General features: G+C 43.7%; 1 protein-coding gene across 5 annotated transcripts in view; it reads left to right on the top strand.

Moving 5' to 3' along the window:
• The window catches only part of ATF1 (activating transcription factor 1), a 61,757-nt gene that overhangs the window by 15,235 nt on the left and 32,406 nt on the right, over nt 1-14,116 (top strand). For 4 of the 5 annotated variants that reach the window (XM_030816565.1, XM_003252152.4, XM_030816566.1 and 1 more), the window contains exon 2: nt 3,423-3,521. In XM_030816565.1, the coding sequence (XP_030672425.1) occupies nt 3,429-3,521 (93 nt within the window). In that variant the 5' untranslated portion in view covers nt 3,423-3,428. Of the gene's footprint in view, nt 1-3,422; nt 3,522-12,222; nt 12,312-14,116 lie in introns of those variants that run through there. The other variant, XM_030816567.1, reaches the window with a different exon arrangement.

The following is a 14,116-nucleotide window of genomic DNA, read 5'->3' as shown; positions in this document are numbered from 1 at the left end:
TGGCCAGACTGATCTCGAACTCCTGACCTCAGATGATCTGCTCACCTGGGCCTCCCAAAATGCTGGGATTACAGGCGTGAGCCACACTGCCCGGCCTATGTAGCCTTTAAATATATTTCTATTTAAAACCTAGAAAATATGTGTGATAAATGAAAACAGGATACAAAGTAGTACATGTAGTATGGTTATGACTTTAAGAAGTTGTGGAAATAGAAGACTAAAAGAAATTAGACAATATTGTGATTAATATCTGTCATCCTTTTTTCTTTCTATTGTGTATTTTCCATGTAAGAAGAAAAAGACTAGTGATGTATTTGAGGGGAAAATTTTAAACTACTTTCTGTCTGAAGCGATTTCATGCTTTTTTCCATTGACTAAAAACAAACAATAGCTTCAATTCAGTTGTTAAAAATGAATTTGGGCTGGGCATGGTGACTTACACCTGTAATCCCAGCACTTTGGGAGGCCGAGGCAGACAGTAATTACTTGAGCCTAGGCATTCAAGACCAGCCTGGGCAACATGGCAAAACCCCATCTGTACAGAAAAGATCCCCCCAAAATTAACCAGGCATTGCGGTATGCACCTGTAGTCCCAGCTGCTCAGGAGGCTGAGGTGGAAGGATGGGTTGAGCCTGCAAGGTCAAGGCTGCAGTGAGCCGAGATTGCACCACTACACTCCAGCCTGGGCAACAGTGTGAGACCCTGTTTCAAAAAAAAAAAAAAAAAAAAAGTCTTCTGATTTAGAAAAAAGGAAGAAGAAAATATGTAGGCCTAAACTCCACAGTTATTAATTCAGTGAAGCCAAGGGGCAGCTACCTAGCTGCCCTCTCTCTCTCTAATTGTGGAGAAATTACACGTAACGTGGAATTTACTATCTTTTTTTTCGTAATGTGGAATTTACTATCTTTTTTTTTTTTTTGAGACAAGGCTGGAGTGCGGTAGTGTGATCTCAGTTCACCGCAGCCTTGACTCCTGGGCTGAAGCAATCCTCTCGCCTCATCCTCCTGAGTAGCTGAGACTACAAGAGCATACTACCATGCCCAGCTAATTTTTTATTTTTTGTAGAGACGGGCTCTCACTATGTTGCCAGGCCTGGTCTCAAACTCCCGGGCTCATGTGATTCTTGTGACTCAGCCTCCCAATGTGTTGGGATTATGGGCGTGAGCCACCACACCTGGCCATTTTAACCTTTTTTTTTTTTTTTAGACGGAGTCTCGCTCTGTCACTAGGCTGGAGTGCAGTGGTGCGATCTCGGCTCACTGCAACCTCCACCTCCCGGGTTCAAATGATTCTCCTGCCTCAGCCTCCCGAGTAGCTGGGACTGCAGGCACCTGCCACCACGCCCAGCTAATTTTTTATTTTTAGTAGAGACAAGGGTTCACCATGTTGGCCAGGATGGTCTTGACCTCGTGACCCACCCACCTCAGCCTCCCAAAGTGCTGAGATTACAGGCGTGAGCCACCGTGCCTGGCCATATTAACCGTTTTTAAACGTACAGTTCTATAGTGTTAAGTACATTCACAGTGTGTACAACCAATGTCCAGAACTTTTTTTTTTTTTTTTTTGAGACAGTCTCCCTCTGTCACTCAGGCTGGAGTGCAGTGGCACAATCCACTCACTGCAACCTCCGCCTCCTGGGTTCAAGCAATTCTCGTGCCTTAGCCTCCCAAGTAGCTGGGATTACAGGTGCTTGCCACCACCCCTGGCTAATTTTTTTTGTATTTTAGTAGAAACCATATTGCCCAGGGCTGGTCTTGAACTCTTCAGCTCAGGCAGTCCGCCCATATTGGCCTTCCAAAGTGCTAGGATTATGGCCTTGAGCCACCACGCCCAGCCCAGAACTTTTTCATGCCCATTAAACAGCAACTCTCCATTTGCTGCTTCCCCTAGTCCCTGATAGCCACCATTCTATTTCCTGTTTCTGTGGAGTTTTGCTACTCTAGATACGTCAAATAAGTGGAATCATAAAGTTTTTGTATTTTTATGACTGGGTTATTTGACTTAGCACAATTTGCTCAAGGTTCATCCATGCTGTAACATGTGACAGGAGTTTCTTCCTAAGGCTGAACAATATTCCGTTGTATGTACAGTCACTATTTTATGTATCCATTCATCTACTGATGAATATTTGGCTTGCTTCCACCTTTTGGCTATTATGAATAATAATGCTGCCATGAACATGAGTGTACAAATATTCTTCTCTTTGAGACCTTGCTTTCAATTCTTCTGGATACATACACCAACAAGTGAAATTGCTCTATTTTTGTTTGAGGAACTGCCATAGCGTTTTCCGTAATAGCTGTACCACTTTACATTCCCACCAGCACAGTAGTGTACAAGGGTTCCAGTTTCTCCACATCTTTGCCGACACTTGGTATTTTCTGTGTCTTGATATTACCCATTCTAATGGGTATGGGTGAGGTGATATTTCATTGTAGTTTTCAGTGCATTTCCTTAATAGTGATGTCGAGCATCTTTTCATATGCTTTCTGGCTAGCCTTCTCTTTTTTTTTTTTTTTTTGCCTTTGCAGGTAACCTTTAAAAACATTAAATTCTGTCTAAATCTTTTTTTTTTTTTTTTTTTTTTTTTTTGAGACGGAGTCTTGCTCTGTCACCCAGGCTGGAGTGCAGTGGCGCAATCCCGGGCTCACTGCAAGCTCCACCTCCCGAGTTCACGCCATCCTCCTGCCTCAGCCTCCCAAGTAGCTGGGACTATAGGCGCCCGCTACCACGCCCGGCTAATTTTTTTTTTTGTATTTTTTTTTTTAGTAGAGACGGGGTTTCACCGTGTTAGCCAGGATGGTCTCGATCTCCTGACCTCGTGATCCACCCGCCTCGGCCTCCCAAAGTGCTGGGATTACAGGCGTGAGCCACTGCGCCCGGCCTTCTGTCTAAATCTTTTACCAGCTTGTTAGTGGTTCTCCCCCTGTTTGCCGTATTTGATCTCTCGTAGCTCATTTATTGTCATTCGTACCTAGCCTACAGATCCTGAAGTTGATTATCTAAGTTTTCTAGAACCTATTTAGAACCTCCTTGGGTATAGTTTTATTTATTTGTTCAACTTTTACTCAGTAAATTCTCTATATAAAAAATTATATGTGCACTTAGAAACTTCCCTAGACTGGAGACAGATATGTTTGTGTCCATAGACAGGAAGACTGTCGTCATTCTTCAGTGGGATAACATTTGCAAATGTAGTCATCATAATTTATGTTCATATGTGCCTTTTATTAAACATGTTTTTGTGGGCCAAAATTCAAAAAATTTAAAGAATATGCACAGTCCCCTTTCTATCTCTATACCATTGCTACCAGTTCTTTTCCATTGAGGCAACCAAATGATCGATTTTTATATGACTCTATAGTATACTTTAAACATTCTGTATCATATTTAATTTTAACTGACTTTTTTCTCCCTTATAGTTGATTATGGAAGATTCCCACAAGAGTACCACGTCAGAGACAGCACCTCAACCTGGTTCAGCAGTTCAGGGAGCCCACATCTCTCATATTGCTCAACAGGTAAGGGAGGTACCGGCCAAAATACTGAGCTTGTTAGGAATATTTTATATGCAGATTAATCTCGTTTCAGACTGATCATTATTGTGTTTTATTTTGGTTTTTGTTTTTTGGGTCTTTTTTTGAGGCAGATTTTTGCTCTAGTTGCCCAGGCTGGAGTGCACTGGCATGATCTTGGCTCACTGCAACCTCCACCTCCTGGGTTCAAGCAGTTCTCCTACCACAGCCTCTCAAGTAGCTGGGACTACCGGCATCTGCCACCACGCCTGGCTATTTTTTGTATTTTTGTATTTTTAGTAGAGGTGGGGTTTTACCATGCATGTTGGCCAGGCTGGTCTCGAACTCCTGACCTCAGGTAATCCACCCACCTTGGCCTCCCAAAATGCTGGGATTACAGGTGTGAGCCACCACACCTGGCATTAATGTTAAAAAAAAAAAAAAAAAAAAAAACAAGCAAAGGCCAGGCACAGTGGCTCACGCCTGTAATCCTAGCACTTTGGGAGGTCAGGGCGGGCAGATCATGAGGTCAGGAGTTCAAGACTAGCCTGACCAACATGGTGAAACCCTGTCTCTAATAAAAATACAAAAATTAGCCAGGCGCAGTGGCGGTTGCCTGTAATCCCAGCTACTCGGGAGGCTGAGGCAGGAGAATCGCTTGAACCTGGGAAGTGGAGGTTGCAGTGAGCACAGACCATGCCACTGCACCCCAGCCTGGGCAACAGAGCGAGACTCCATATCATAAAAATAAATAAATAAAAAATAAAATAGAAAAACAAGCAAAAAAGACTGTATAAAATGTTAAAATATAAGAGAAGGTGGACTTTAAATATCTTGTCAAGATCATTTGGTTTTATTTTCTTTTAAATGAAGTATATAGTCATCCCTCAGTATCTGTGGGAGACTGGTTCCAGGACCTCCACAGATACCAAGATCTATGATGCTTAAAGCCCCTGATAGAAAATGGCATGGTGTTTATATATAACCTACATATTTTCCTGTATACTTTAAATCATTTCTAGATTACTTTTAATACCTAATACCATGTAAATGCTATGTGAATAGTTATACTGTATGACAAGAAAAAAAGTCTGTACATCTGTGGTTGGTTGAATCCACAGATGTGAAACTCATGGATACAGAACCCATGAATAAAGAGGCCTAACTGTATTTAGAGTTGTTTTCTTTGTTTTTGTTTTTGTTTTTCAAGGTGGAGTCTCACTCTGTCGCTCATGCTGGAGTGCAGTGGCACGATCTTGGGTCACTACAACCTCCGCCTCCTGGGTTCAAGCGATTCTCCTGCTTCAGCCTCCCAAGTAGCTGGGATTACAGGCATGTGCCACCACACCCAGCTAATTTTTTGTATTTTTGGTAGAGACGGGGTTTCACCATGTTGGCCAGACTGATCTCAAACTCCTGACCTCAGGTGATCCACCCACCTCAGCCTCCCAAAGTACTGGGATTGTAGGCGTGAGCCACCGCGCCCGGCCAGAAAAGTTTTAAAAATTAGCTGGGTGTGGTGGCACTACAACACCTGTAGTAACAGCTACTTGGCTGAAGCAGGAGGATTGTTTGAGCCCAGGAGTTCAAGGCAGCAGTGAGCTGTAATCATGCCACTGCACTCCAGCCTGGGTGACAAAGTGAGACCCTATCTCCAAAAAAAAAAACAACATGCATGAGTGTAAGAGCCGTTTAAAGTGCAAGATGAGACTAATGGATTTTAATGTTAACAATACACAAAGTTCAGACTGTACATAGCAAATAACCTTTAAGAAACTATAACTTGCTGAGTTTTGCTGTTGTATCAAAGAATACAATTAAATGAAAAGGCTTTTAAAACACTACACATCTTTTCTAATTGCATATCTATGTGAAGGCAGATTTTCTTCATATAATTCAACCAAAACAATGTATGATAACATAATGTAGAATCAGATAAGAGATTTCAGCTGTTTTCTTTTTCATTCTTTTTTTTTTTTTTTTTTTTTTTTTTTTTTGGAGACGGAGTCTCGCTCTGTCACCCAGGATGGAGTGCAGTGGCATGACCTTGGCTCACTGCAACCTCCGCCTCCCAGCTTCACGCCATTCTCCTGCCTCAGCCTCCCGAGTAGCTGGGACTACAGGCACCCGCCACCGCGCCCAGCTAATTTTTTGTATTTTTACTAGAGATGGGGTTTCACCATATTGGCCAGGCTGGTCTCGAACTCCTGACCTCAAATGATCCACCCACCTCGGCCTCCCAGAGTGCTGGGATTACAGGCATGAGCCACTGCACCCCGATGATTTCAGCTGTTTTCTATTAAGCCAGATATTAAGGAAATTTGCAGAAATGTAAAACAATGCCATTTCTCTCACTAATTTTTTTTGAAAATGTATTAATGGAAATAGGTATGGTAACGTTTGTTATTGTATTTTGAAATGAACTGTTAATTTTTTAAATTTAATTTTAAATACGGTAAATATTAATAAATATAACTCAAATAATAATTTTGGGGGGGTCCTCAATAAGTTTTAAGAATGTCGAAAGGATTTGTGACCAAAAGGTTTGAAAACCAGTGACCCAAAGGGTTAATCCTTTAAGCTTGATATATCCTTCTGCCTTATTTGGCTGTATCTGTGAAGAATAGCAGTGTCTTCTCCAGATGGTGCTAGAAAAATAAGGCGGAGTCTTTCTTTGCTTATTTTTCTGTTAATAGAGCACTTTACATAAATGTTCTAATTCAGTTGGCTTGCTTATATCTATATTTCAGTTATTTTGATTAGATGTGACTCTTCTCCAGATTTCCTCAGAAGCATATTTACGGTGAGGTGGAATAAATACATTTCTAGATAGTAAATCATTTTATAGTGATTTTTTAAAATAGTATGGCTGGCAGGCCGGGCACAGTGGCTCATGCCTGTAATCTCAGCACTTTGGGAGGCCGAGGCGGGTAGATCACGAGGTCAGGAGTTCAGGACCAGCCTGGCCAAGATGGTGAAACCCTGTCTCTACTAAAAATACAAAAATTAGCTGGGCATGGTGGCATGCACCTTTAATCCCAGCTACTCTGGAGGCTGGGGCAGGGAACTGCTTGAACAGGGGAAGTGGAGGTTGCAGTGAGCCGAGATCATACCACTGCACTCCAGACTGGGCGACAGAGTGAGACTCCATCTAAAAAAAAAAAAAAAAAAAAAAAAAAAAAATGGCTGGCTACGGTGGCTCACACCTATAATCCCAGCACTTTGGGATGCTGAGGATCACTTGAGCCCAGGAGTTTGACATCAGCCTGGACTAACATAGTGAGACTCTGTCCTACTAAAAAGTAAAAAAAAAATTTAGCCAGGTATGGTGGCGTTTGTCTGCAGTCCCAACTACTCAGGAGGCAGAAGTGAGAGGACCACCTGAGCCCCAGCGGTCAAGGCTGCAGTCAGCCATGATTGCACCATTGCACTCCAGGGTGGGTAACAGCATGATCCTGTCTCAAAAAAAAAAGAAAAAAATTATGTAAAGGAAACAGTATTTTACAATAATTCAGTATAAACTGGGGATATAGCAGTGGACAAAATTCTCAGCTCTCCTGGAACTTATATTATAATTTTGGAGAGACAGGCAACAAAACCTATCAGTTGGTAATATGTGTCATGGAGACAAATAAAGCAGGATAGGAGAGATAGGGAGTTGGTGGTGGGGACAAGGGACTTCTCTTTTTATACAAGGTAGACAGAGACATTTGTCTGAGGAAATACCTGTTCAATTATATGGACCAACAGTTGTAAAACTGTGAGCCTAATATGTGCTTGATATGGTCAAGGAACACCGAGGTGGCCAGTGTGTTGGGAGAGGGATCGATAGAGGATGAGGCAGAGAGGGTTGGGGTGCGAAGAGGGGAGAGTGCCAGATAATGTAGGCCATGTGCCACTGTAGAATTTTTGTGTTTTAATCTGGGTGACATGGGGAACCTTTAGAGTGTTTTGAGTAGAAACGTTATCTGGCGTATCTTAAAAGAATCACTCAGACTGCTTTGTGGAATAGAAACAGGGAAACCAGTTAGAAGGCATTGTAGTAATGTACATGAGAGATGATAATGGCTTGGACCGGTGTGGTAGCTGTGGTAGTGGTGAGACAAAAAGTTAGATTCTGGATATATATTGGTTGTAAAGCCAATAGTATTTGCTTTTGGATTGGATGTGGACTTTTAAATAAAGGAAGGAAGGAGCCAAGATTGACGTCACAGTTTTGGTTTGAGCAACTGTTAAGAATGAAATTACTTGACCTGGGCGTGGTAGTGCATGCCTGTAATCCCATCTGCTTGGGAGGCTCAGGTGGGAGGACTGCTTGAGCCCAGGAGTTCCAGACCAGCCTGGGCAACATAGTGTAGACCCACCTCATCTCAAAAAAAAAAAAAAAAATTATATATATACATATACACACACACAAACGTATATATATAATTGCCATTTGTTGAGATGGACAACACTGGATGATGTTTTCCATTTCTTTTTGGGGGAATGTTGGCAATCAGGAATTTGGTTTTTAGGCATGTTATGTCTGTAATATTATCTGTGTTGGTTTTCTGTACTGCAGAACAAATCACCACAAAGCTAATAGCTTAAAACAACACGCATTATTATCTCCCAGTTTGTGTGGGGTCAGGCATATCTTAACTGGGTTCTTTGCTTTGCGGTCTCACACCAAACTGCAACTGAGGCATTGGATAGGGCTGAGTTCTTAGCAGGAGGCTAGACTAGAGAAGAATCTACTTCCAAGCTCACTTAGTTTGTTGGAGAATTCATTTCATTGTGGCTGTAGGACTGAGTGCTTCAGTTTTTTGGTTGGTTCTTGGCTAGAGGCTGCCCATAGCTCCTAAAGGCCACCAGTAACTCCCTGCCACGTGATCCTCTCCGAGTGCAGTTCACAGCATGTGCCACGTGATCCTCTCCGAGTGCAGTTCACAGCATGTGCCACGTGATCCTCTCCGAATGCAGTTCACAGCATGGCAGCCTGCTTCAAGTCCAGCAGGAGAATGAGAGCAAGTCTGCTAGCAAGACAGTCTTATACCTAATATAATCAAAGGAATGACATCCCATTTCCTTGTGATAAAACATAACATCCCATTTCTTTGTGATAAAACATGACATCCCATCATCTTTGCTTAATAAGGTTGGTTAGAAGCAAGTCACAAGTCCCTCCCACTCTCAAGGGGAGAGGATTAGACAAAGTCCCAAACACCAGGAGCTGCAGATCATGGGGGCCACCCTAAAATCTGTTGGGCAGACCATCCAAGTAGATTTATCCAGTAGGCAGCTAGATATATGAGTCTGGGGTCCAGGAGAGAGGTCCAGACTAGAAATCTAAATTTAGGAGTTGTGGCTATATAGGTGATAATCATGGAATGATTTCCAGACTCCCCCTAGGATGCAGAAAGCTGGAAAGAATGTTATTCTTACCCTAAAACAAGAATAAGTTGTATGTTCTATAAAATAATAAACTCATAGAGGTGGGGTGCGGGCGTGGCTCACCTGTGGCAGAGCACAGAAAGAAAGCAGGGCTGCATACTAGCAGGAAAATTAATGAATTGCTAAAGTCCAAGTATAGGCAAGCATGAGCGTATAGAATCCTTGGGAGCTGCGGACACAAGGACAGTTCATACCCTCTTGTAGGTTTTTCTCCGAGGACCTCCAGCAGTTGCTTAGGAGAAAAATGGGGCTGGGGACACACGGGAGACCAGAGAATACCTTGGTAGGTGGTACAGGCCCACTTGGACCTTTTTTTCCAAAGGAAAAAAAGGCTTTAAGCCACTGGGAGAAAGGGAATAAACCCTGTTTTCCATTGTGTCTGGGAAAAGTAAAAAGAAAAAAAACCCACAGACCCTGAGGGAACGGCAGGAAACTGTTTTTTTTTTTTTTTTTTTTTTTTTTTTTTGAGACGGAGTCTTGCTCTGTCGCCCAGGCTGGAGTGCAGTGGTGCAATCTCGGCTCACTGCAAGCTCCGCCTCCCGGGTTCACGCCATTCTCCTGCCTCAGCCTCTCAGAGTAGCTGGGACTACAGGCGTCCGCCACCACGCCCGGCTAATTTTTTTGTATTTTTAGTAGAGACAGGGTTTCACCGTGGTGATCTCCTGACCTCGTGATCCGCCCGCCTCGGCCTCCCAAAGTGCTGGGATTACAAGCGTGAGCCACCGTGCCCGGCCATGGAAACTGTTAAGGGCTTAGACTATTAGAGTTTTTCTGCCACTGGGAGAAAGCCCCAACCCCTGTAACCCAGGGACATAGGGCCTACCTGAGATTGAGACTGGGCCAGGACAACAGAGAACCTCCCTGTTGGTGCTGTCAAGTCAAGCAATAGCAATCTACCCCTGGGGGAGGGACAAGAGTATGGAAAGAGCCTCTTTGGGGCAGATGCACAGATGAAGCCTAAGGCTGAGTGTGTGGCAAGAACAATGAGAAAAACCCTCTGACATACCAGCTCCACCCTAAGCAGAAAGTCACACTAGAGGAATTTGAAGCTGGTAGTACTCTTAAGGTAATCCAAACAACAACAAAATCCAAACCCAGCTCAGTTCCTGAATAGATGACTCAACCCCTTCCCTATGCGCACACACACCCTAGTGAAGAGGTGTACCCTCTTGTTTTCCCATTTCTGAAGATAAATACTATTTACTTTAGTCTCTAGTGTCTTATCCATGATGTCTGTCATTCAGGCAAAAATTATAAAACACATACCAAAAGCACACAAAAAAGCAACTCACTGTCAAAAACCAAACAGTAAATAGAACCAGACTCAGGATAACCCAGCTGTTGGAACTATCAGAGAGTGAATTTCAAATAAGAACGAATAATATGTTAAAGGCTCCAGTGGGAAAGGTAGAAAGCATGCACGGACAGCTGGGGAACTTCAGCAGAGGGTTGGAAACTATATGAAAAAGTCAAATGGAAATGTTAGAAATAAAAATGGTGTGGTGGTTCACGCCTGTAATCCCAGCAATTTAGGAGGCCGAGGCAGACAGATTGCTTGAGCTCGAGTTCAAGACCAGCCTGGGCAACATGGCAAGCCTCCATTTCTACTAAAAATACAAAAGAAAAAAAAAAAAAAAGCCAGGCATGGTGGTGCACACCCTGTGGTCCCAGCTACTCAGGAGGCTGAAGTGGGAGGACTGCTTTAGCCCAGTGGGCAGAGGTTGCAGTGAGCCAACATCACACCACTGCACTCCAGCCTGGGTGTCAGAGTGAGGCCTTGTCTAAAAAAAAAAAAAAAAATGGTGACACAGGTGAGGTATATGTTTGGGTTTATTAGTAGACTTGACACAGCTAAGAAAAGAATCAGTGAACTTGAAGATAGGTCAGTAGAAATTACCCACAGTGAAAACAGAGAACAAAGGAAGGGGCAGGGAGAAAAACAGAGCATCCAAGAACTGTGGAACCATCTCTTAAACATGGGTGTAGTGTGATCAAAGTTGTGTGGCTACATGGGATTACTGAGGGGTAAGTATGGTAGAGATGAGTCAGTAGAGCTGGGCTTTAGCATTTGGAGTTTGGGGACATTGAAGAGGGATTGTCAGGTAGGAGGAAAATCAAGAGTAACTCAAATCTTGGAAATCAGAATGAGTGATGGTCAGCTGTGTAAAATGTGGCTGATAGGTCAAATAAGATGAGGAATAAAAATTAACTATTTTATAGCCAATCTTTTTTTTTTTTTTTTTAGATAGGGTCTCACTCTGTCACCCAGACTGGTGTGCAGTAGCGTGAACATAGCTCACTGCAGCCTTGACCTCCTGTGCTCAAGCAATCCTCCCGCCTCAGCTCCCCAAGTTGCAGGGACCACAAATGTGCCATCACATCTGGCTAAATTTTTTGTATTTTTTTTGTAGAGATAGGGTTTTGTAGTGTTGCCCAGGCTGGTCTCAAACTCCTAAGCTCAAATAATCCACCCACCTCAGCCTCCCAAAGTGCAGTGCTGGCATGCGTGAGCCACTGCACCTGGCCCTTTTTTTTTTTTTTGGAAATCAAGTATTATTTTGTTGCTTAAGCTGGAGTGCAATGGCATGATCATATTTCTTTAGCCTCAAATTCCTGCCGTCCAGTGATCCTCCTGCCTTTGCCTCCTGAGTAGCTGGAGCTGGTTCCTATTATTCACAGATTCTGTATTTGCAAATTTGCCTACTTGATAAAATTTATTTCTAACTCCAAAAACACTCACGACACTTTTGCGGTCACTCATGGACATGTGCAAAGTGGCAAAAAATTTGAGTCACTCCTGTATTCCTAGCTGAGGTCAAACAAGGTGATGCTGTATCTTCTTGCATCAGCTCTCATAGTATAAACAATTGGCCTCTTTTTTTGTTGTTGTTTTGTGCTTTTTGTTTTTTTTTTTTTCGAGACAGAGTTTCGCTGTCACCCAGGCTGGAGTGCAGTGGCGCGATCTCAGCTCACTGCAAGCTCCGCCTCCCGGGTTCACGCCATTCTCCTGCCTCAGCCTCCCGAGTAGCTGGGACTACAGGCGCCTGCCACCGCGCCCGGCTAATTTTTGGTATTTTTAGCAGAGACGGGGTTTCACCGTGGTCTCGATCTCCTGACCTCGTGATCCGCCCGCCTCGGCCTCCCAAAGTGCTGGGATTACAGGCGTGAGCCACCGCGCCCGGCCTAAACAGTTGGCCTCTTTGCGGTCTAGTTAGTATAACCACATTTTTTGCATTTTTCTCCTTTTTGTTGGTGATTTTGCTATTTAAAATTGACTCCCAAGTGTAGTACAAAGTGCTATCTTGTGTTCTAAGTGCAAGAAGGCTGTGATATACCTTATGGAGGAAATACATGTGTTAGGTAAGTTTCATTCAGGCATGCGTTACAGTGCTGTCGAGTGATACGTAGTTCAGTGTTAATGTATATTAAATGAGATCTTTTTTTTTTTTTCGGAGACAGAGTCTTGCTCTGTTGCCTAGGCTGGAGTGCAGTGGCGCAATCTCAACTCACTGCAACTTCCACCTCCACTTCCTGGGTTCAAGCAGTTCGGGTAGCTGGGACTACAGGTGTGCGCCACCACGCCCGGCTAATTTTTGTAATTTTGGTAGAGACGGGGTTTCACCATGTTGGCCAGGCTGGTCTTGAACTTCTGACTTCAGGTGATCTGCCCAGCTTGGCCTCCCAAAGTGATTACAGGTGTGAGCCACCACGCCTGGCCTGTTTACTATTTATTTTTATTTGTTCTTGCTCTATTTTAGATTTTGGACTGATAATTTAGAATCTAGAATCTTTATAATGTAAGTGAACCAGTGGACAGAGAAGTAGTATGAAGTTCTGGCAGAGTGCAGTGGCTCATACCTGTAATCCTAGCACTTTGGGGAGGTGGGCGGATCACATGAGGCCTGGAGTTTGAGACCAGCCTGGCCAACATGGTGAAACCCCATGTGTACTAAAAATACAAAAATTAGCTGGAAGTGGTGGTGGGTGCCTGTCATCCCAGCTACTCGGGAGGCTGAGGCAGGAGAATCGCTTGAACGCAGGAGGCAGAGGTTGCAGGGAGCCGAGATTGTTCCACTGCCCTCCAGCCTGGTTGACAGAGTGAGACCCTGCCCGCCCCCCCTCCCCCCCAAAAAAGATTGGGGGACCAGCTCCTCCCTTTCCTCCTTTGAAAGGTCTCTCAATATTTAGATTATCAGGTTTGAGAGTGGGGTTGGGAAGAGAATCAGGACTTTGAGACCCTGAGTAATGAGCATTTTGTGAGGTTAGACGAACCATAGTAATAAGGGATAAGGGACTACCACTAGCTAAATCAAAATCTGGTGCCTCTTTTCCTTTTCAACCTGCCAGACCCACAGCCTGCATTAAATCACATCGATTGCCAGAAACCTTTGAGGAATGATGGCCCTTAGCCTTTTAGAAATGTAAATTAATCCTGTCACACGCTGTCTCCATTAGCTGAGTGGCTTCAGTTGTTGAAAGGTGGGGAGACATTTTGTTAATGTTTTCCAAGTGTAATGGTAAGTCTAGAGCTGGACTCTTAAGACTTGTGGGTTCTGTTTTTTTTTTTTTTTTTTTTTTTTTTTTTTTTGAGACGGTTCTTACTTGTCACCCAGGCTAGAGTTGGAGTGCAGTGGCGCAAATCACAGCTCACCACAACCTCCACCTCCTGGGCTCAAGCAATCCTCCCAGCTTAGCCTCCCACGTAGCTGTGACTATAGGCATGCGCTGCCAAACCTGGCTAATTTTTGTATTTTTTGTAGAGACTGCATTTTACCCATGTTGCCCAGGCTGGTCTTGAACTCCTGGGCTCAAGGGATCTGCCTGCCTTGTCCTCCTAAAGTGCTGGGATTATAGGCATGAGTCCCTGCACCCAGCTCTTTGTTTATTCTTATTCTTCAATTTTTCTATGCCCATATTGGGGTACTGTCAAAGAGGAACAGAGCTGGACATTTGTTAAAGGCAGCAAGACAGATTTCATCAGATTACTACAGTATAGGAGAGAAACTCCAACATAAACTGAGCTCAGCTCCACTGAAACAGATGGAAAGCTTTTTAAATATTGGGGTGTTCTAAAGGAAAAGTACATAAGATGTTTGGGGGAGGGAAGGAATTGTCACTATGATTAGCCATCCTGCTTGCTCATTGGCACTTGTCAAAGTTAGGCT

Source organism: Nomascus leucogenys, chromosome 8, assembly GCF_006542625.1.
Source record: "Nomascus leucogenys isolate Asia chromosome 8, Asia_NLE_v1, whole genome shotgun sequence".
Classification (NCBI taxonomy): Eukaryota; Metazoa; Chordata; class Mammalia; order Primates; family Hylobatidae; genus Nomascus; species Nomascus leucogenys.
Note: the sequence above shows the minus strand (reverse complement) of the source record. Positions and strands in the feature narration are given on the sequence as shown.